This window comes from Protopterus annectens, chromosome 2.part0 (genome assembly GCF_019279795.1).
Source record: "Protopterus annectens isolate FY-2018-M chromosome 2.part0, PAN1.0, whole genome shotgun sequence".
Lineage (NCBI taxonomy): Eukaryota > Metazoa > Chordata > Ceratodontiformes > Protopteridae > Protopterus > Protopterus annectens.
Window position 1 is genome coordinate 871460424 of NC_056728.1, and position 24075 is coordinate 871484498.

The following is a 24075-nucleotide window of genomic DNA, read 5'->3' on the forward strand; positions in this document are numbered from 1 at the left end:
AAAATGTACAAGCTGCAATCATGAAACCTAGTGCTAAACAAGTTCTAATATATACAAAAGATAGTACAGACGATTAGTGTGAGAATGAACTTGGGGAAAGAACTAGAGGACTCAGAAATGAGTGAGAAAAAATTCGGTTGCTTCTTGGAGTTACGAGTTCATTAATGCCTAGTGAAGCTTTAAGCCCACTCACACACAGTGGAGCTTTATAAGCAACTGGGGTGGAAGGGAGTTGTGTGTAACTACCAAAAGTCTTAAGGAATACTTACTTTAAAAAGTGTTTTAAAAGGCTCTGTGACCAGAAAAGGGACCAAGTGCTGAACAGCACTTCCGCAGAGATTTAATCAGACGGCACAGATCTATGTACGCACTTACAGTAATATTCACCTTTAAACTGTTTTTGCTTCATAAAGCCAAATTCCACAGATTGGCATTGCTGGCAACCATCTACTACCCCATCCCCATAAAAAAAAAAAAGCAGCCAAAGATAGCTTATACGGGGGCTCAAAAAAGAACTGCTAACATTTATCCTCACTTCTGTCAGATTGTGAGATGGCCATGAAAGGAAGAGTTTTTAAACAAATGTATGGAAGGAAAAATTGTACTGGATCACAGCAATTAAGTATTTTCTTATGATCACTTGAGAATAGTGCTGTCCTGTGCTTGGCTACCACATCAAGATTTCTCCAAGCAGAGTTAGGACCCCTCCTCCATTTGTATAAAACAGAACAGAAGTTCATAAAACAGTTCATGTGGCTCATGTGCACAAATGATCCTAGGCTTCACTACTTGGTACCAAACTGTGGGACACTCCTTTTCTTAAAGATAATTGCTTTTCAGTTTTCTGTTCACAAATAAAAACACTATGAACATCCAAGGAGTGCAGACAATACTCTCCCTTGTTAGACTGGTTGATAAGATCACTCTGACACCACTTTTGGTAGAATTGGTTCTCAGTGATACCCTATCCTTATGGAAGACAAGATGGGGAGATTTGCCCTCCCCTCCTACCACCCAAGACTACAACCTGTGAGAGATGCACTTATCTAGCCAAACTGGAGATAAAGCTCTCTCCAACCAAGACTGAACCTGACAGTCATGAGAAGGTAAACATTTGCACCACACCATCAGTCTCACTGCATCTACACCACCAAAATCCACACAAACTCAAAAACATTTGCGGAGGCTCTCAATCTGGCTAAGCAAGAGAGACCTCCAAAGCCGTAACAAGCAACCTCCATCCCCCAACACAACCCAAATGAGACAGCCCACAGACTCAGTGTGCCACTCAAACACAGGCAATAAGGCAAAACAACATACCCAACACTAGTCATAGGTGACTAGTCATAGGTGACTAGTCAGGAACACTGTCCCACTCACCAAGCTAAACAAGGATACTATCAGCTGCCAGGATCCACCAGAACCCACACAACTCAGGTCACTCCACAAGTACAAATATGACAGTCATTGTCCATGTTGGCATGAATGACCTGAGACGTACCTCCCTGGACTACATGAAGAGACATGGAAGAGCTCTCCGATCTTGTAGCCCAGGCAGGTATAACCCTAGCCCTGAGTAGCATTCTGCCATCGCCCAGAATGATACCGCAGTACAAGGACAAAATGATTGACTTCAACAACTGGCTAAGCTTCTGGTGTCATTCTAAGGGGATCCAGTATCTGTCTGCTTGGGATGACCTGGTCTACAGACCACGATGCTTTGCCACAGATGGCCTGCACCTGTCACCCCTGGGATTCCGTATACTGGCTAAGGCTCTTGCTACCCCTATAGTGCCTTTTTTAGGCAGGGTTCAAGTAACAAAATTCACCACCTTAACAGGAACAAGCAAGCAAAAACTAAGGGTAATGCTATAAGTCTAAATTTCAAAATGCACTCACTCGAGGCACTCTAAAATGGAGAACATATCTGTGCAGTGACTGAGACCTGGTTCAAGGCTCCAGAGAGAACCCCTGCACTACCAGGCTATAACTCATACCACACTTTTCGGCCATGTAACCTGGAGCGAAACACCAAAGGTGTGGGTGAGAGGGGGTGTCCATATTCATTAAGGATATCCACACCTCCAGGCTAGTTGCTCAGCATAATGCATCCGAGATTATCCAAGTGCAACAAACTCTTGGCAAAACTGCAATCCAAATTGTAGCTTGCTACAGATCCCCCACCATGCCCCAGGATTCCCACTCCTCTTTTCTTGATGTACTGGAAAATATTAGGGTTCGACAACTCTAATAATGGGCAACTTAAACTACCCCACCATTAACTGGGAAAACTACTCATGTACCAACTCCTTAGCACAACGCTTTCTGGAATTCATAAACTCCAATGCATAAGATCAACTTATCCACACCTCCACCAGGGGCAACAATATCCTATACCTAGTAATTACCAACAGGAGTGACCGGTGTTCCACATCTGAAGTCAACTCCTTGTTGGTCTGATCAGACCATAAGCTAAATCACCCTTGATATCCACATCCCAACCCCAACCCCCATTAAGGAAACCACAGTAAAAAATTTCTCCAAAGCCAACTTCATGCTTAATACAGAAATAGTGAACTTCATGACACCCATGCAGATTGACAGTACAGTTACAACTGCAGAATCCTACACAAATGCACTAAGCACATGAGTGCATGGATCGTGCTATCCCAAACAGAACATAGCTATCCTCCAAAAAAAGGAAGCCAATCTGGTTGTCTCCATAAACAACCTGTACAACAGGAGGAAGAAAATGTTGCAAGAGAGTAAAATCCCATGAGTGGAGGAGCTCCCTGGTCAGCCTCAGTAAGAAGCTGAGATCCCTTACAAAATCCTCCAAAGCTAGCTACGAAAATAAAATTGCCACTAATTCCAAGGACAACCACAAAGCATTCTATAGCCATGTCAAGAATCTCAATGGCAGCACCCAGATCTGCTCAGAGTTACAGCACAAAGGCATGAAAATTACAGAACCAACAGATATTGCCAACATCCTGGCAGATAGAACTTTATCTCCACTTCACCCCCCAAAAGGCCCATATCTATACAGGAAGAATGCAGTCTCCCTGTAATCACAACTACGCAGGTGAAAGCTGCACTCTAAAGCCACAAACACAGCATCCATGGGACCGAACATCCCAGGCTGCGTTTTACACGAACTTCAGAAGGAACTGGCTCCCCACTTAAGCACCATGTTCAATAATAGCCTCGCATCAGGCTTTGTGCCCACTAAATAGTGCACAACAGTTATCCCACTCCACAAAAGGGGAGCCACCACTGATCCTGGAACTATAGACCTATTAGGCCATGGAACTCAGACACTGGTAACCTCCAAACTCTGGATCTCACCCAGTTCAGGTTTGTGAAAGGGAGATCATGCCTCCCGAATCTGATAGACTTTGGAGGCAGTCAAAGCTGTAGATGATGGTAAAGTGGTTCACACAGCCTAACTTGACCTCGTCAAAGCTTTCAACACCATCACCCATTCTGGAATTATAGCTAAACTCAATAAACTAGGCATAAATCCCCAAGTCACAAGATGGGTTGCCAACTGGCTCACCGACAGAACCCACACTAAGTTGCATACTCCAAATCAGACCTCAAACCAGTGACAAGTGGAGTACCACAGGGTTCTGTCCTGGGACCGCTCCTATTAGCCTAACAGAGGCCTCTGGCCAAGTTCGCAGATAACTGCAAACTAGGAGCCTTACTAAAGTCCCCAAATGATATGAATATCCTACAGAAGGGCCTCTGAGAGATGCCTGGTGTCAGAGCCATGGCCTCAAGCTCAACGCCAAAAAGTGCAGTCATCCCCTTTGGTAAAAACTCTGTACCCATGAGCTACCACATAGGCAGCAGTCTACTTAACACCGAATGCATGAGAAGACTTTGGGACCCAGGTGGACAGTAGTCTCCTTTGATAGTCACATTGCCACAGTAGTCAGGAAGTCCTATGTGGCACACGAGTTCTCATCCAGGAAATAGAGGTAATCGTTCCCCTCTACTAGACACTCAGACCCATAAGAGTAAAACACCCCTTTTGGAATGTACCTCACAAGACATCTGCAGCATCTGGAAAGGCCACAAAGTACCTCAAAGAGGATTACTGGACTCCCTACACAGAGTCTCAAAAAACTCCAGCTTTACTCTGTAGCTTATCGCCTACTCTGAGGTCATCTCTGCCTAAAAGCTCTCAAACCCAGCACTGGACATGCTACACCTAAAGAAATCCCAACCCCTCCAAGCTACATGCTCCAGGGACCTAAGCTTTGTCACCACAACAAACAGGACATGCTGGAGGAGACTTCCCATACTCTGGAACAGGCTACCTATGTCAAGCAAAGTTAATTAGCACTCAAGAAAAATCTTGAGTGGATGGGTAAGAAATACACCCCAGGGATCACGTGTCTGCTCAGTGGCACAGGAAAATACTTTCTTGGGTGGCGTAAGCCAGGGAACCTTGTTGGCTAGGCTTACGTAGGCCCTTGGGCAAATAGCCTAGTACCCACCTATGATGCACAAGGCCTGAAGTTCTGACAATTGTCTGGCCGATGTGATTTCAATCAAAAAGTTTTCCAAGAGATCTTGCATCACAAAGACGATGCAGGTTCAAAGGATGGAGCTGTTAAAGCTTGCAGAACCAAAGCCCAAGATTTTATGGGTTCGCTTACGGGAGATTTTAGGTGAATAACCCCTTTCAAGAAAGTCTTACAGGGTCTGTGACAAAGAATCTTGAAAACCAATATGACAATTTGAGATGGCAGCTAAGTGCACACATCTTAGTGGCAGACATCCCACCAATGGAAAAGATGTGATAAGTAATCCAATACCACCGAGATCAGGTCTGACAAGGGGTCTAATTTACTTATCTGCTGCCCATAGAGAGAACCTCTTCCATTTAAGATAGTCTGGTGGACAATTTATGAGATGCAATATAAATATTGCATACAGGGGACAAAAGGTTTTAATGTCTGGCAATCACAGGAAGTGGAGAAACCAAGCTGTCAGTTTCAGGATTGTTAGATTGGGGTGAATCGGACCCTGCAGATGGGAGATAGTGAGGATAGACTGAGGATCCACAGTTGATCTAGTAGGCGAGGCCAGAGGAGAAATCAGACTTGTAGGCCAATATGGAGCAATGAGGACCACTTTGCTCTTCTACTGTTGTGCTTGAGAGATTAGGGGAGAGGATAGGCATAAAGACCTGTGGACTAGTGTCCCTTGGTAACTGTCCTAGAGGGGGGGATCAAAGCAGAGTAGTTGCAGCACTTGTAGTTGGTTGGGGAGGAGAATAGGGTGCAGCAAGACTGGCCCTAGTGGTACAAGATTTTTGCCACTGAGGGACCACTCGGGAGGCTGTCGAATGCATCTGCTCAATCTGTCTCATGTTGGAGCACCTGGAAATGTGTTTCAATTAAAGCGGGTGAGCTACTGCCCATTGCCATATTCTCGTGGACCCTCTGCATAATGAATAAGATCTGGTACTCCCTTGTTTGTTCATGTACTAGACCACGGACATACCCGATTGGATTGCATAGTCCGACAGGATTGAATGAAATGCTTGCAATGCTAGAAGCACCGCCCTCAGTTCCAGGACTGGAGATGCAAAAGGGCCTCCGACTCCAGCCAGGTGCCTTGGACAGAGTTTCCCCTGACATAGCCCCCCACCCTATCAGGGAGGTGTCCATGGTCACTGTGGCTGTTGATGGGGGGTTAAAAGTGCGAGACCATTGTTGAGGATGAAGTCCACCAGAGTAAATCTTGCTATCAGAGTTACTCAAAAAGACAAGGGATGTTGAAGAGGATACCACTGAGTGAGAAGTAGCCATTGAAGTCTTGTGGAATCTGGGTAGAAGCACAATGGTTATTGAAGCTGCCATTGATCCCAAGTACAGATAGAGCTTGGTATTTGTGGTGACAGTGCAGCTGTCTTATTCCCTGAAGATGGTGTTCCAGAAGGGAGTGTGCAATTTCTCGTGTCTAACAGTACCCCTATAAATTCCAAAGGCTGTTGGGGTTGTTGGATTTCAGTTTATAGTGATTCCCAGGGGGAGCTGTTGAATATATTGCAGAGCTTCTGCCAGTAGGCACTTGGTGGGGGCAGTAAGCAGTCAGTCTAGATATGTAAACACCTGGAATACTTGGAATACTTGAAGTTGCAAGTCAGTGATAACCACTGCCATGCATTTTGTGAACACTGAGGGCAGGGCTCGAAACTGGTAGTGACTGGCTCCTATACAGAAGCAGAGGTATGAGAGTTTGTCCATTTTTGTGGTAATATGCATCTTTAAGATCTACAGAACACATCCAATAGTCCTCTTCCAGAAGAGGATAGACTGAACCATGACCATCCGAAAGTCTGTTTACAAATTTTAGTGTACTGAGATCCAGAATTGGTCTCCAAGTCCCCTGTCTTTTTTGGCTCCCAAGAACCTTGAGTAAAATCCGGATCCCATCTGGTCAGGGGGGGGACTGTCTGGATAACTATGTAGCAGCTTTTGGATTGTGTGCTGCTGTTTCCCCATTGACTGGGATGGAACTGGGGTCACACCCCACCCTGAAGAGCCACTCCCAGACCAAGAGTCTCAAAAGGATGATGAACTGTAATCGCATCTGTGGAAGGTCAGAAAAAATCTGCTTTAAGCCAGGAATGCCCTCCAACAGCACAGCCACTGGCCTGAGAAGGGCCCACTACCCAGTCAGCCAAAGGCCACAAGGACGACTGGTTCCAAAGTGGAACCCACTATTGGAGTCTGAGGGAGGGAAACTGTCCGAGTAATAGGACTTGAAACTGACTGGAAGTTGGAGTATAGGTTGGGGTTTGAGGCACAATATGCTCACCTGAATAAGGTAACATGGATGGTAGAGACCTCTGGCCACAAACACCTGGTCAAGCCACAACACATCCTGTTCAGAAAGACTCAGATTGACCTCATGGAGAAAGCTGGAGATTCTGGCCTTTCCAGGAGAGACCTATACTGACTGCTTGAAAAAAGCATCCAGTGAAGGGTTGAGGATACCTTTCAAAGTTCTCCCTAGAGTCCGGGTAGAGAGGTTTTTACAAATCTCACACTGAGGACCTACAGTTGAGGGACATTAAGATATTAGACAAGTCATGGCCATTGGAAAGCAGTAACTTACAGCTGCAATCCTTGCACTGCTTGAAACCAGACATAGCTGTTGAGAAGTACAGTAGCAAAAGAATTACCAATGATGTTAATGGAGAATTACCACAAGGCAAGAACAATCAAGGGGAAGACAAAAGGGAGAGTCTACAGTGTGTGCTAGGGTAGGAAAATATTAGAACAAACTTGAGGAAAAAATTTAGTATATAAACTTGTCAAAAATGTAGACAAGTTTGAGTGTCTTGACAAGGCTGTTCAGCAACACAGCAAACAAGATCTGAGGTAACAGGGAGCAGAGCATTTTAGGTAGGACCCTGGCTCAAGAGTTTGGCTGACATGAGCTTGATATTGGCTGGCTGTACAGAATAGACAAAGGAATGAATAGATTATGAGACCTACTCTTCCCCAGGGTGGGACTGAAATGGAGCCAGTGGTAGCACTCTGCCACATGCCAATTTTAAATGCTGGTATGAAGACACCTCACAGCAAGAAGAGGACTTTCTTGGTTTTCAATTCTGGACAGTAATTAAAATGCAATATCAACACTGAAAATGAGCAAGCCAACCATGGGTAATATCAGGAACACTGTTGCAGTTTGAAGAGCCATTATCTAGTCACTGACTGACCATAAACTGCCTAGTAGAATGCAGTTGCCTAGAAATTTTGTAGTTAGTTGCTGTATGTAGCTTTCCAAGTCACGTTCTGTTCAAAACGTGCAGTCTAATGGTACAATACGAATTAAGGCTACATTCAGCTACAAGATTGATGTGGCTGAAGCCAAATTGACTGACATTACCAGAAACAAGTTACCATTTCAGTTAAAGCCATCTAGAAAGGCTTTAAACCCTCTTGCTTTTTCCATTTGCAAGGAAACTGATCTGGCTTTCTGAACATTTCAGGTCCAGTGTAGCACATTTGGCAAATATTTAGTTTGACAACCCTTTAGGCATAAGCTTGATTAGGGCACCCCATCCTGATGTGGAAAACTAAAGACTTCCTTGCACAATGACATGTGCCATCAAGGTACTGCAGGATTGTAGAAAGTTATAACAACCCCTTGGGCTGCCACAGGTGCACATTAAGCCTACATTGCCACAGGTGCACATTAAGCCTACATTGTGTTCCCTCCCTACTTTGGAGCTTTCCTAATCTAGGAAATAGCTTTCTGCCATTTTCACATGTTCTCCCTGGATTTGGGATGCACCACCACTAGACAAGATGGTATTTAGTGGGCTAGACTGCTCTGACTAGTCTAATGGAGGTAGAGTGGTCATCCACAAGTCTTTCCTGATGCAAAGGAGGGGTGAACCAAGGCAGATGTCAGGTATGCTACCACTTGATGGCATTACTGCAGCTTTATGTGCAAGCAGGTTGCTGGTACCATCAAGATGCAGGAAGCTAAGGCAGATGTCAGGTAGGCTACCACTTGATGGCATTACTGCAGCTTTATGTGCAAGCAGGTTGCTGGTACCATCAAGATGCAGGAAGCTATGTAGCTCAGCATTCAAGTTCCTAGATTATGCCATCTCCTAGGTATATTCTCAGGACAGGTTGCAGAGGAATGAGGCTCTCAACTTAAGCAGCCTGGAATTCTTTAGATTAGCTTTTCAGCTTTTTCCCTGGTTAGGGGGTCCCCACAGTGGATCACCTGTCTGCTCATAACTGTAGAGTTGCCAGCCTGGTGCCCAACCTTCCACAGAAGGCACACCAGCCAAGGATCAAACCTGAGAACCTCTTGCTGTGAGGAGACAATGCTAACCACTGCATCACCATGGCCACCCAGAATTCTTTAGATTAGCCAAGAGACACAATTTAGTTTACAGGTGGAGCCTTCCATTGCCCCCACACAGGATCAGTTTTTAAGATGGAGGGTAAATGGGAATTTCCTTAGTCTGACTAAAGGACATATGCAGTACATGCAAAGGTAGTGAAATTCTGCTACTCTGGCTTAACAGGAATTTTGTGCTTTTGGTAGTGGGAAGTGGAGGCAAGTGCCATGTCTTTGGCCATGACAGCTTTGATAGCAATGGGAGAAAGTATTAACATTGGAAATAAGTCCTGTGCAAGGTATTTGGCCTCCTTTGCTTGAGAATCTGGAAGCTTGTTTGATAAGCTCCCTTCTCTCCCCCCCCCCCCTTCAACATCTCAAGACCTGGGGAAATTCTGTACCTGTACTTCCTGATGTATGCTTACAGTGTTTCCAGTTCTGAAGAGGTGGGAAGCACCAATTCTTAAGTCACTGCCTTTGAGATACTTCCATTTTGCAACTGTCTTCACTTGTCATGCTTGACAGTGGACAAAATGTTTCCAGGGCCTGGACCAAGTCCAACATTCCTCCAAATAAACTGCCAAGTTTCTTGGAATGCAATGTCCAATACAAGCATTGGATTCCACACCCCCAGATAATGCTAGCCCTCATTTTCCAAGACTGAGGAAGTTACAGCACCCAGGTCTGCCAATTTAAGGCTTTGAAGGACAAGGTGCTAGAGGCTTGTAATCCACTTAAGTGGGTCATTGGGAGTGGGGTGCCAGAGAACAAAGGCAGATACTGGAATTCAGAGACCAGTCTTGGAGGGTTCCTTAGTTTGTGAATCAACCTAAAAGCAGGCAGGCTTCTAGGTGGGGTAAGAAGTTTGGATCCATTTGTCAAATTATGGAAAACTAAATGCTCCAAGTCAGGACTGATTGAATCCCATCCATCTCACTAAGGATACTCCAGTGCAGACAAGGCATACTTGTCAGATGGAAACCCTCCAGCCAGACTGACATGAAAACCTGTGCCAGTTGGAAAATGTAATAGTCTGGAAGTGGAGGATCAAGCCACTGTGGAAGTGGAGGATCAAGCCACTGCCTAGACCAGGCCAAGCTGTAGTATCAGCCTAGTCTTAACAGCTACAGTAAGTGGTAGTGACAGGCAGGTTATGGAAACCTTAAGTCTCCATGAAGGACTTCTGAATAAAGGATGGGGATGAGAGTCTCGCATCCAGAAGTAGGCTGGTTACAGGTGTGGAAGCCTTTGCTGGCACTAAGTGGCAGGGCAGTAACATTCCTGAAGACAAGTCAGAGGATGCACTTTTGGACATGCTCCTTTTCCAATTTGAGACCTTTTGCGGACAACAGCAGCTTACAACTATGCACATATACAGCTGGTTGAACAATGCAGATCCCCAGCCAAATGGACAGAATTTCCCAGCATTAGTTTCTATACACATTAAAAAGAACCAGAGCAGAACTAGCATTGCACATGAATCCCTCTGGGCACTTTGATCTTTTGGAAAGAAAGATGGACAAGCTTGCAGTGTCAGGGCTAGATCTTGCCAAGGTTAGACCTGTATGTCACCTAGTAAACTGGCTCCAGTCACAAATGAAGTCCCTCAGATCAGTCCTTGAACAACATTTACTTTCAACTAGAGACCAGTGTCAAAGGTCTATGAAATTCTAAGAATCCTACAGATGTTTCTAGGAAGGGCTGGCATCTGCACCATGGACCAAAACCAAATGCCAAGAAATGCATAGTATCCTTCAGGAAGGAATGCACCCCCTTTAGTTCAGTAATCTAGCCTTTGACCATCATGTGCCTACACAAGGAAATGTATGCTCACGTATAGCATCTAGATCCAAGAACACTTCACCCACTGACTCAATTACAATGCCCCTTTCATGTACCCAACCAGGCATAAGCAAGAAGTGGAATGTCCAGAGGTTGCACAAATACAGGGTGCAAGCAGCAGAATGGCCCATGAGACCACCTAAAGGAATATGGCCCTACTCATGTATTCCATCTTCTACACTAACAGCTATGCCTGGCATAGAGGGCGTTGAGACCCCACTGATGGGGGGCTTGAGCCTGCAATACACAGGATATACTGGAGACTGAACAGCCTCCTCATTCAGGAGCAGAGTTCCTCAATACTGAAGTGGAGCTAACTGGATGGGAACAGGTTCAGTTTGACAACTGATGTCTAATGGACAGGCAACCTGTAAATGGTTCAGATCCCTGCTTGAGGATACAAGATAATGGCTGAAGAGTTTGCGCCCAAAGCTTTCCTCTGCTACATATCCCATCTTGAGATTATACAAGCACAGGCACATACTCTAGTAAGCATGGCTGTCAAATATGACAGACAAGGAACTTGGCACAACTGACAGTGTACAAGCTATACATGAACTTATGCTTCAGTTTACTCATTAGCTCAATTATGGTGACAAGGCAGAGAGACCTGTAGAAGGAAGAATCCCAATATGGCAGTCCCCATTCCAAATGGGGTAAGGGCCTACTTTTAAGTTTAGGTGTACAGATCATGGATTGCATAAATATCTGCTAGCCTCACGAGTTATCCCTTCTTAGTCTAGGGAAGCCTCATGAGTTATCCCTTCTTAGTCTAGGGAAGGGCAAGAATGGAAATCAAAACCAGAAAGCAATAGGCTTTTCCTGGTTAAGGGTCACCACAGCAAAAACTTGTCTAATGATTGGAAGTGGATTTATGGTGCCAAGTTGCCAGCCTGACACCCAACCTTCAAAGGCACACCCATTCACACCTACCTGCATGTCCTTTGTCACTACCACAGGGAGGACATTCAGACTTCAGAAGGCACTCCAGCTGAGAATCAAAAAAATGGGAGAACTCTTGCTGTGAGGTGACAATGCCAACTGCTGCACCATCTGCCAAAACTAGATGGAACTAGGTTAAGATATGAAGGCAAGAAATGTGGAATAGGTATAGAAAACCGCTGGAACATTGGAAGTCAAACCAAAGAGTGGTGGCCCAAGATAGTGGGCTGCATATCTGTTGTAGAAATAACCATGTGATATAGGCCAGAGAAATCAGTGGTCCATGGAGAGTAGCACTGATCGCAGAGTTGGTTTGCATTGATGTATTGTGTACAGAATCAGTATCTGCAGGTGGAACTGAAAGTGGAAAATGGTCCTATTGGAATTGCCTGGGTATAGTGTAGAACTGCAGGAGTCACTGGACACTGGGTGCTGCAAAGAGGACTTCTGGCCAGCAAAGAAATTTTCCACAGTATTAAAAACCCAAATAGTTAGTGCCAAGGTGTCCCAGGGCCTCCAAGGAGCCCATCCCTGTACACTTGGGCATCCTTAGTTTCTAAAGGACCACCAGCAATCCTGGGACTTATGTCCCCTCTTCTGCCAAGGACCACTACTGCCATTTTGCAAGATCCTCACCAAGGCTTTTAAAATGCCCAACAAAACTAAAGGCAGTCACAAGCCTGAGTTTGAATTATGTTAGTAGTTTAGTAGCAAAAGGACCTTTGAAAATCACATCCCTACTTTAACTCCAGACTAAACCTTCCACAAAATTCAAGCAAATTGTCACTCATGTTTATGATGGAGAATACTGGCAACTTTGACTGGGCATCTGACCCACTGCTCATAGTGGAGGCATCTTGGAGCTTGCAATTCCAGGGATGCCAGAAGACAGATCTCCCATTCTTGGGCAACAGGGTCCACTGCCCATTTTAAATTTGTCCAAAGGACACAGGACAGATCAGAAAACTGGAGGTACTCAATGCTATGCCTCTCCCAGCATGAGAATTTCTGGTCACCTTAAGTCTAGACATTGGATATCTGGCTCCATGCAAGTCTGAAGCAGTCTAGATAGGAAGCAACTCCCATATGCGTGAAAGGGATCAAACTGCAAGAACAGAGCTACATACTGCTCCAGCATGCAACAGGTACTGCAGATGTTGGTCAGTACAGTGCTTACAACTGGCTTGTTAGTGTTGGCTGCAAATACTCCTTTATAAAGCTACACAGTTTGCTATTCAGACATCTCAGTAAAGCCTGAAAGTCAACCACCCAATGCAGCAAGCTGTTCTGCATTGCACAAAGTTTATGGAGAAATGCTGCTTGAAGGTTTTAGTACCTGGAGAATAAGAGCTTAATTGACTTCATGGGCAGTCTTGTGCAAAGAAACTCAAGGTGACAAGACATTGATTGCTGATGCATTTTATTACCAATACAAATTCAGAAAGTTGGCACAAGCCAAAAAGCACCGAATCTCAGTGAATACAAAACTATAAATACAAGTTCAATTTGGCAAAAGGTTAACTGCAATTAGAACCAAATCCCAGCAGCATTTGAAACTGGAACTATTAAATGCAGTCTACACTAAACTTCTGAAGTATACTTTACAGGACCAACATCTACCCTACAGTAGACAGACCTTTTACTTGCATTTTCTCTTCACATAAATGCCAATGAACACTTTAATATGCACTACATACACTAGGAATCTTTAAAAAGACACTGCAAGTTGACATGACAATTTTGATGCATGTGGAGGCAATTCAGCCTTAATGAAGATCTGTGGCCAGAGGCAAATATTCAGCCTTTACAAATAGGCCAGATCTGTGGCTACAGAGCATCCCACAGTGACATTTTAAAGACAGAAGTGACAAAAATTTCACCTTGCTCATTTCTCTACAAAGCCAGAACTGTATGCTTTAAGACTGCTTTTCTTCATTAGCATCTCCATCACATCCTCCATTGTGCACAGAATGCTGGGAGTCCACAATCTGTGGGTAAAAGGGACCTACCAGCCAGTTGAGGGGGGTGTTGTTAACCAAGTAGTCCATCACACCATCAAGAGACTCCTTCATTTTGCCAAGCTGTCCCTTGCTAGTTGTAAGAACATGGTCAGATACTTCTTTGATTGAGGAAGCTGATCGGAAGGTTTGATAGACATCTGATGCAGATTTTCCAATGTGCTGAACTTGTTCCTGGATATTCTGAGGTAGGCCTTGGAGATTTGACACTAGTGTAAGGCAAGTAGTCTGCAGATGATGTGTCAGATTACGAGCAATGACAAGAGTGCGATTTTCAATGTGCTGTGCAGAAGAAAAAAAAAAGTTACATCTCTAGTAAACTTGCATTTATAAACTGAGCCAATACTAAACCCCTACACAAGCTGAATTTCAGTGCAGAACAAAAAGTAGACAGAACCATGTTTAGCTTATTTGGGGGAGTGGGAGGCAAATATAGCATTTCACATCTAGCACTGCAGATGCAGTGCCACAGGGTAGGAAGCCCAAGTAAAATAGTGAAATAACCCAACCGCCTAGCTTTTCCATTAGCTACCATCAAGTTTTACGCCCACCTCTTGACTGCTCATTGGAGTAATGAGCAGTCTACTTGAGCAAATACCTGAAGACCCATTTGGCTTCAATGAACTTTACCCAGTTTAAGTGAGTTTTGCTTGAGAACCAACTCCAACTGCTCATTAACCTTACTTCAGGCCAAAATGCATACCATTCTAGGTTAGATCAAAGCCAGGAACAACTGTCATTTACTGAACTCTAGGCATCTTACCTCTGCATTCTGAGTCTCATTTGTGTCAGTGTAGCCAGTTTTGCTCTTCCATTCCACCCAAGCTTGAAACAACTGCTCTTGTGCATCATGGAGCTTCTGGTTGGCAGAATCCACATTCTTTCTAGCATATTCCATCTACAGGAAGCAAAAGATTAAGGATAAGTACAGCAAATTGGATAACAGAAGGCCTAGGGAGTTGATGCAGGGCTTACAAAGCTTTGGGCCACTATTACAAATGGCCATTTACCTGCTGTATAAAATGGTCTACAGATTAAGAGGAGCTCTTAGTTTATTTGGGGCAATTTGCAGTTGCCATCTTACTGAAGACCTGGGTGCACAACTTCTATACTTACCAAGGCAAATGTTTGATGCAAGTGGGCAATAGTCTCCTGGCTCTTTTGCTTTGCCTCACAGACTTTAGTGACCGCTTGCTGATAAGCACGTGCGCGCAGTTTTGTTGATAATGATCCAAGTCTAACATAGTAACTTTGCTTCTGAAGACCCACTTCAAACCCTTCAACTTTTGCAGCTTCCTTTGCTAAGTAAACAAAAAAGGCCATATTTAGAGTGAATGAATTATGTTCATGCCAACATACAATGCCATTTAATGATGTTGGTCTAGTCTACATCTTTGACACCATAAGGTAGGGCATCAACAGCACAAGTGCACAAAATTACTAACCTGCACTGTGCATTTAGTTCACCTGCAAACAATTGCCTGCATTGAGACAGATGCCTGCTTTTAAGAAAAAAACAGGCAAAGACATGCATGTTTTAGCCGATAAGACTTCCTGGCAACTCAATGCCCAGTACTATTTTGACAGTAGTCAAATACACTTAGCTGCTGCCAAGACAAATGCCAAGTTAACACATTTAGAATTCACCTTCAAAATTTAGACAAGCCCATTGGAATGTTACTTTTGAAAATAGGCTTCAAGCCATGCCTAAAGCTTACCTAGTTCTTCTTCTGTCATAGGGAGATACTGATCTACCAGAGACTCAGACTGGGTCAGGGCAGTCTCCACTCCAGTGCTCACCATCTGAACCACACGACTTGCCAAAACTGTATTGACACTACCTTGAACAGCAGCTTTGGTCATCTCCACACTTTCATGTACAGTTTCTTTTGTTCTGTCAACTACACCAGATATAGTTTCTTTTGCTCCAGTTACCTTGTTAGTCACAGCTTCTTTGGCACCAGTCACTGCATCCACTGCATTAGCAACAATCTAAAGAAAAGTCAAAAAAATATCAAAAGACTGGAAAGCTGCATACCAGAACAGCGCACCCACAAAAACCTTTGTAACCTAAACAGTAGCCACAGCAGTGTGAAAGGAAAGGCCACTACATGACTGGCAGCTAATGCCTTGGCACATTCCAAATTTGAATTTGAGACTAAAAACACTAAGCAAGATATTACGTGCTTTCACTAATAAGTGCTCAACAGAAGGGAGTTGCCAAACAGCAGTTGATGGCAAGACAAGTCTTGAGGTGAAGGCCCCAAGTTGTGAGCTGCACTACTGCAGAATGTAGATCACTGCAGTGCTACAAGGCTGATTAAGCTTTACCTGAAATTAAAAAGCACTCCATAATTAAGTAGCTTCAGGCCACCATGTGAGCTGTATACCAAAACCTGCCAGTGCCCCCCCCCCCAAAAAAAATACCTACAGTTCCTGAAATTATGAGCTTGAGGTGGAATTAATGCCTGGTTATGTATTTAGGCCAATTACAATCATTCCAAAAAGGGACAACTGGTCATACTTTGTAGCTAATTCATACACATGTAACATACCTTTTCTGTGGGCTGGTGAAGTATAGGCAGCTTCTCCTCCAGTTTGTCCAAACCTTTACAGGCATAATCATTGGCAACTGCAACTATAGGAAAGTAAAAACAAATCAGGCATTCATTCTGCAACCCAGACAGCACAAGTTTGTCCAATAAGTGAATGCCCACACATACTATTTGCTTCAGACAGCAATAAAGGGCCAGGCTTTAAGCTCTGCTCACAAGGCGCTTTCCTTTCACCATCCATTCCATTGACTGACACCAACTTATGCCATCCTAACTAGAGCCACCATGGCATAACACAAGTAAAATGGCAGTTTTACTAACAGTAACAATTCCTGCTCACACTACAAATCAAACTGCAATCACTGATAGTCAGCTACTCTTCATAAGGTCTGCCTCAGACTAAATTCCATCCCCTTAGGAGGTTTGTACAATTGCTTATTTTAGCCCGATTTGATGTTTTATCTGCAACCCTCCTCCCCCCTTAGTGGAAAAGGACAAGGCCTAGTTATCCAGAGAAAATAGGGACACTTATGGGCAGCAGCCTGGAACACCAATGTTCCCATTTGAAAGAGGGACTTTGACAGATTGACAAAATCAGCTCCCCCAGCAACAGAGAAGATTCCTCTAGACAAGAATACCCAAACTACAGATTTTCCCTGCCAAGTTGTCACCCAAAGTATTCAAATTCCAGGTTACAAGTCTGAAATGACCATTACTGAAGGAAGTCAAATCAGGCCACACATGGAGCTTCAACATAGTGGCTACAGTTTCAGGCACTGGTAGGTGGGATGGACAGACCTTAGTCCAGTTAAGTGGAGGCTAGAAAAGCTAGAGGCACCAGCTTTGAAGGAGTGCCAAGCCTAGGTAGCTACATCAGTGCACCACAACTGGCTGTGTCTAGGAGAGAAGTTGTACAACTGGCTAGCCATTTGAGTTGGACCATCTTCCTAGTGGAAGGTGATGGTTTAAGAGTCAGAAGGGCAATAAAAACATTGCAAATATATGACAGCCACTTAAGGATGCAACATATTAATGCAATACTTTGCTTACCATGAAGGTAATGTTGTTGGCCACTACAATAAGAAAGGAGCTTCATTGGCCACTACAGTGAGAAGAACTTCCTAGGTGAAAGACCATGCATCCTCCCAGTCCAGCAAACTTAGGGATAACTGCTACTGGTCTTACTGCTAGTAGTCTTTCCTTGCAGCACCAAGACCCCTACCCACAATGCTCTACTACCCTAAACCACAGCATGCCAGTCTGCCATGCAAATTTCAGTTTTGTCTATGTGGGAGATCATGCAATAGGTGAAAGGAACAAAGTGCTCAATAGGCCGAAGGGAAAACTATACAACTACAATATTGCAAATCAACTCACTTTGAGGCTCAAGTTTCTGAAGAATTGGCATTACACCAGTGACAGCCACAGACGTTATAGTTTTCACTCCTGCTTCAGCCACCTCACAGACAGACTTGAGATATGGATAGTTTTCCTTTGTATTTATATATACAGATGTTACAATGTCACAAGTGGAGCTTACAAGGGGCAAACTTGCCACTCTAGCAACGACATTCTGCAAGAGAAATCAAAATTACAGCAATCCAAAGAAACCGTAAACAAGTACAGGGTGACAACAGCAAAGGCATTTAATTATGGCTGTACAATTATACACTCCTCTGGTGTAGCAGTGCAGTAAACTCCCACTCAACCATAGCTCAGTCTAGAGATTGAATGTCCAGAAGTTGCCTTATTTTTGGTCCACTATACAGACAAAACGCCATATATAAAAGTGAAGGCCCACAGGTAAGAGCATTAGCTGTAGGATATAAAGTCTGAGACTAAACACTTCAATCTTTAGGGACTTCCCACGGGTTTGGCAGACCACAACTTTATGCAAGACCAAAGATATAACAAATTCTGCAAGACTATACAGTTGAAAATTAGTTACCAGTCTGATATCTGGAGGCATGTGCTGACTTTAGACATTGTGTTAGCCAACAATAAATTTACAGCATAGAGCTCGTTGTGAAACAGTTGGGGCACCATAACAGTACAAAGCCTACTCGGTTTCTTCTCCAGTAAGAAAAACTGTTCAGTCTTAACTTGGTTGCCGTAGTAATTACACACAAGTATAAGACATAATGCACAAGCTAAGACTAGCAAACTTGGCTTTCTTCAAGTACACTACACACGAGAAACTTCTTACTCCCCAAGGACAATTTTACACAAGCAAGAAAAAGACTAAAGCAATATTTACGTAAACTCAATATACAAGCCTTACCTGCTGCTGCTCTTGAACGACTGTAGAATCCATTTCAACTAAAATAAGAGAAAATAAGTCAAAAGATTTGTACCGCATTCCCACTTAAACGTACGCTTTTTCGTTTACATCGGACCTTGGCTCCTACACGGATTAGGCAGTATCGCACGTTAGTGCGACTCAGTTACATGAAAAATTAGTAGAAGGAGTCTAGCAAAAAGAGTGCCTCTAACCACATTTGTCTCACCCGGTTTACAACCTATACATTTAGGTTAGGTCACCAACTTGTTCCGAATAGCGTAGAAAACAGGGGTCTATAGACAGATACCCAAACTTCATACTAAAGGTTGCCTTATCAGCAGGCCGCAATATTTGGCTTAAATAACTTTACTAAATATAATATTCATGCAAACCGCATAAGGCCCATCCTTAGTCCAATGGGCCTCTTTATACACCCGAAAGCAGTGAACAAACTTTTTTTTACCGTTTACTTCCATACAGCTGGAAGAGAGCTAAAACTCTAATGCAGTTATAATTAGAATTACAGTTAAAAAAAGTGGAAATTGACTAAAAATCAATCTTATTTTCTAATAACACTTTTCAAAGCAGCTTATGAAACATAACTCACGACAAAAAGTAAACCGATCAGCTATAATAACTCACCAACGAGCGCGATCACCAAACCAATTCTAACAAACTTTGCTGCGAGCAAGCTGAACAAAGTACTCCCCCACAGCTGATGGCTTTATAGTCCAAGGGAAACAATTCTTGGGAGGAACATCGTGACGCAAACTCACACTTCCTGTACTCTCCTCCTCCTTTCTCCATCGATTTAGGGCGTATTAGTCATAGTACGGCTTCGTCAGCGTATTTGTTCAAGAAACTTACTAAGTGTAAACTGTTAATTGTAGATCCTAGTTTAAGTATAATATAAAACGAAATCTTTTAAATGTTATTTATTTATATATTATATGGGTGTCTGCATACACACAAAAGGGTTACCACCTGCCCCACTTGGGCAGTCGTGTCCTGCCCTGCAAAAAAAAAAAAAATGTAAAAATGGCAAATGTCCTGAGATTTTAGGACAAAATTATTTCCTATATTTTATGTAATAATCGCATATTCTGTATCTGAAACACCTAAATGTTATAAGAAACAGAATAAGCAACTAAATGCTACAAGAATAAGCTTTTATTTAGGCAAAAAAGTGAATTTCTGTCCTTTGTACTGGCCGTGGGTATGTTTCGGCCTGCAAAGTCTGACGTTTGTACCAAAAAATGTCCCACTTTGGGCATTTGAAAAGGTGGCAACCCTACACAAAACTGACAATCTGTTTGTCAGGCCCTCTGTTTTGTCCGTCACTAATTGTACATCTAGCTCTTTGCATATTTGAATAAAGGTATCTACAATTTGATGACATTCTCCCATGTCTTTCTTCCCCACAAATAAAAAATCATCCAAGTAATAAAGAATGTTGTCTTCTCCTAATCTGTGTGCCACCAACCAATGCAAAAAGGTACTAAACTTTTCAAATGTAGCACCAGCAATCAAGCAACCCATTGGCATACCCTTATCCATGTCATATTGACCATCAAAAACTAAGACTAACCAACCTTGGTCTTTAGTAACAACGAGTAAAAGTCTAAAAGTAGACTCTATGTCTGCTTTTGCCATAGGGGCCCCTCTCCCCTTTTCTTTAAACTTCCCAATTGCTTCATCAATTGAACCATAAGGCACTTAGTCCCTTCACCATTTATGTAATCATTCACAGATTTCCCCACTGATCTAACAAGTGATGAACAAGATGGCCTTCATACAACTGGCTTCTTTTTGGAGACTATGCCTATAGGTGAAACCTTGACTGCTCTTCTCTGTGGATGAAGAAATAGGCCTGCCAATCTGCCCACTTCTAATACCTTATTTAGTTTAGCCTTAATCACATCCAGATGTTCTGTTGCAGATTTCAAGTTCTTAATAATACCCCTTTTTTCCCTACCTTTTTCCGGTATCCTGAACCCCGTGATAAACCCTTCCTCTAACAATGCTGCCACCTGTTTATCTGGATATGCCTTGAGACACTTACATAAAACATCCCCCTCTTACTGAAATCAGAAGAGAGTTCTGAAATCAGAAGAGAGTTCTGTGTACCCTTTAAAGGGATGTGGCATATAAAAGTTTTATTCTGGGGGCCTGAGAGAAGAAAACATGCCTTGGCTGGGTGGTTTGTCTTTCCGCATGCCATGCATTAATGCCAAAATTTACATTGTAACTAATTCCATCATTGGTCAAATTAAGAGTTAGTTATGGGAAATACTGCCCGTGGTGGTACAGCGTTTAGTGTTGCCTCACAGCGAAAGGTTCTCCCATTTGATTCTCAGCTGGAGCGCCTTCTGTGTGGAGTCTGCATGTCCTCCCTATGGTCAAGTGACATCTAAAGACATGCAGGTGCGTGCGTGAATGGGTGTGCCTTCTTTGAAGGTTGGGCATCGGGCTAGCAACTCAGCACCATAACAATCCACTGCCAATCATTAGCGGACCGGAGTTCCGCTGTGGTGACCCCTAACCGGGAAAATCCAAAAGACTTAGTATATATATATAGAGAGAGAGAGAGAGACATATACATAAGTATACATTATATATATTTATTTAACATTTCTTTTCCAGGAATGTCCAACTGGGACAGAGCCCATTTTCAGCAGAGGCCCAGGGAGAAACACCCCAGATGCATGTCTTTGGAATGTGGGAGGAAACTGGAGCATGCGGAGGAAACCCACGCAAATGCAAGGGAGGACATGCAGACTCCACACAGAGGGCACCCTAGCTGAGAATCGAACCAGAAAACCTATTGCAGTGAAGTGACAATGCTAACCTCTGCACCACTGTGTGTCCCACACATACACACACATAAAGACACATATAGACACATATACATACCTATGTACATTTACATACATTTATGCATTCATATACATACATACATACATACGCACATATAAAAATGCTCATTGTACTTAGATATCAGATGTAGCATTAGGGTCATTCATTACTACAAGCAGAAAACTGTTTTTAAGTTTTCATTCCCTTCTGAAAGGCTGTTTGGTTTATTGCACTGCTGTAAGTTTCTACCTTCAAAATTATAAAATGTACCTTTAGATTACTGTGTCTTGCTAAAACATGATTTATTATTAATTATTATTACTATCATTATCATCATCGTCGTCATTATTATTACTTCATATACCATTCCAAAATGAGAGCTTTGGTTTCCATCCACTGACTTGCAAAATTCTGGCCACTACGTATCACAACTATGCTTGTCTACTGATCTGCTACCATACACTGAAATGCCATTTATTTGTTTTAACCACTTTTATATGGTGCCAGCATCATTTACTCACCTGGTTGTACATAGCCCTGTCCCATTCTTCATGAAGAGCTCCAAATAAATATATGCAGAATAATGCATAAGTTATTCAAAAATGCCAACAATCTATCTTAACACATTGTTACAGAGTAGCGTTTACTATACAACTAGAAAAACTGTATAACCAGTATGACTCAACCTGCACAACAACACAGCATAATGCATTTTACTATCATGTTGTCGAATTGCACTTTGTAAAGCCATCATATACTCGACTCACTTCTGTGAAAACCGCATTGCCGAACATCCATATATCAGAAAAAACATTGAATGTCGACATTGCCTGACACTCTAGACCTAGAATCAAGCCCTACCATGGGTCGAGAGGAAGGAAGATTTTGTATTCTGGAATATCAGCATTCAGCATTTTTAGCGTTCAGTGTTTGGATGTTCTGAATTGTGGATTCAAGGATGTGCCATTCCAGATTATGACAGTAAACCACATAATACAACCATGTAGATTACCCCAACCAATACCCCAAGTGAATGCTAGAGCGACTTTTTTTTTCCACTTGCAAATTTGATTTTATCACTACTCATTGATAACCATAGTCAGTCAATAATGTCAGATATTAGAGTTTCTTACTTTTTATTACTCAAAAAATGCTAACTATTGCAGAATCTGTGGTTATCTATCAACTTTTAAGTGAATTTCATTAATACTTATACATTTATTTGGTTTGTCCAGAATTCTTGAAACCAAGAAGTTGAAAGGTATGCTACAACTTCTACCTAATGACCCAGAGGACCTTCTGACTATCATTATTATTATTATTGTTATTGTTATTACTATTATTATTGTTGTTGTTATTGTCATATGCATATGCTTACCAGATTTCTAAGTAAATCTGGAGTACTCAAAAGTATCATTTGCCTCTTTCTACCTAAATAAGCTTTCTTGTTTTGTATTGCTGAATTATTACCACCCAACTGATGTGAATATCCAAAGACAGACAGTGTATTTGCACATTTATCAACTCAACTTACAAGCATATGTGAGTTAATAAAGTGACTGTTAAGAAAGTTTTACAACCAAAGGCCTTTACAGTGCCCCAAAATTACCAAGATAAAGCTGTAAAGCATTCCTCCCAAGAATTGTAAATAGAGTACCATAAAACTCCTCTTTCTATCTCTCTATCTGTCTCCTTTTTTTTTTTTTTTTTTTTTTTTGTAACTGCATCATAGTGCTATCTGATTTGTTTTGTCTTCACCAAACCTACCTCTATAAAACCTAATTACACTGGAGGAAGTGGGGGATGGGAAACCATTTGCTTACAGTAAGCTAACAAGCTAGTTTTACTGCTCTTACAGAAATCTTTACAGTCATGGGCTAAAATAATAGCTTCAATTTTTCAGTTAAATGAAAAGTTTGCCCTTTTATAAAATACTCCCCCTTTCTTTCTTTCTTTCTTTCTTTCTTTCTTTCTTTTCTTTACATATCCCCTCAAGCCACACGGTCTAGGGATCTAAACCTCACACAACAATAGATAAGACGTGCTGGAGGGATAGATTCCTGTCGCAGAGACTTCCCATGTTCTGGAACAAGATTCCAGTATGCATTAGGCAGAGCTCCTCACTAACACTCTTCAAGAGAAACCTTGATGAGTGGATGGCAAATAGAAAGTTTACCCCGGGGATCACTTCAATGGCTCTGCTGGGCAGAGACACAGGGAACTAATCTAAGGGGGCGGCAAAAGCCAACACAATTCCGGCTAGACTTATAAATGCCTTCGGGCAGATAGCCTAGTACTTATCTATGAACCTATGAACCTATTTGTTTACAGGGAAAGTCCGACTGGACACGTCCATTTTCAGTGGAGGCCTGGGCAGAAAACCTCCAGATTAAATATATAATCAGTCAAATAAGAATAATGGTATATACATACAAATCAGGCAGAACAGTATTAGTAAATATCAGATAGTACATAGTTACACGTTTATGATACAATATTACAGTTCTGAGGCATCACACATTTTAATACATGCAGTATATTTGCAAACCTATACCTTCAATATTTTGAGGTCACATTTGAACTAGAGACTGAAGAAGGGTTATCCATGGCTATATTTTAACAGGGTGAGTAACTAGACTTGACATATGGCTGTATTAAGAATTATTGATTGTCTGCCCATGTTTACCCA

The 24075-nt window shown here is 42.6% G+C and overlaps 1 protein-coding gene across 2 annotated transcripts in view; it reads right to left on the reverse strand.

Annotated features, from left to right (window-relative positions):
* Window positions 1–19282, reverse strand: part of PLIN2 (perilipin 2) — a 26281-nt gene extending 6999 nt beyond the window's left edge. The window contains exons 1-8 of one of the 2 annotated variants that reach the window (XM_044061136.1): window positions 19173–19282; window positions 18531–18568; window positions 17627–17822; window positions 16250–16332; window positions 15413–15686; window positions 14811–14995; window positions 14458–14592; window positions 13686–13976 (exon numbers count right to left, since the gene is read on the reverse strand). In XM_044061136.1, coding sequence (XP_043917071.1) covers window positions 13686–13976; window positions 14458–14592; window positions 14811–14995; window positions 15413–15686; window positions 16250–16332; window positions 17627–17822; window positions 18531–18563 — 1197 coding nt within the window. In that variant the 5' untranslated portion in view covers window positions 18564–18568; window positions 19173–19282. Of the gene's footprint in view, window positions 1–13079; window positions 13977–14457; window positions 14593–14810; window positions 14996–15412; window positions 15687–16249; window positions 16333–17626; window positions 17823–18530; window positions 18569–19172 lie in introns of those variants that run through there. The other variant, XM_044061137.1, reaches the window with a different exon arrangement.
* Window positions 19283–24075: the final 4793 nt, after the last annotated feature.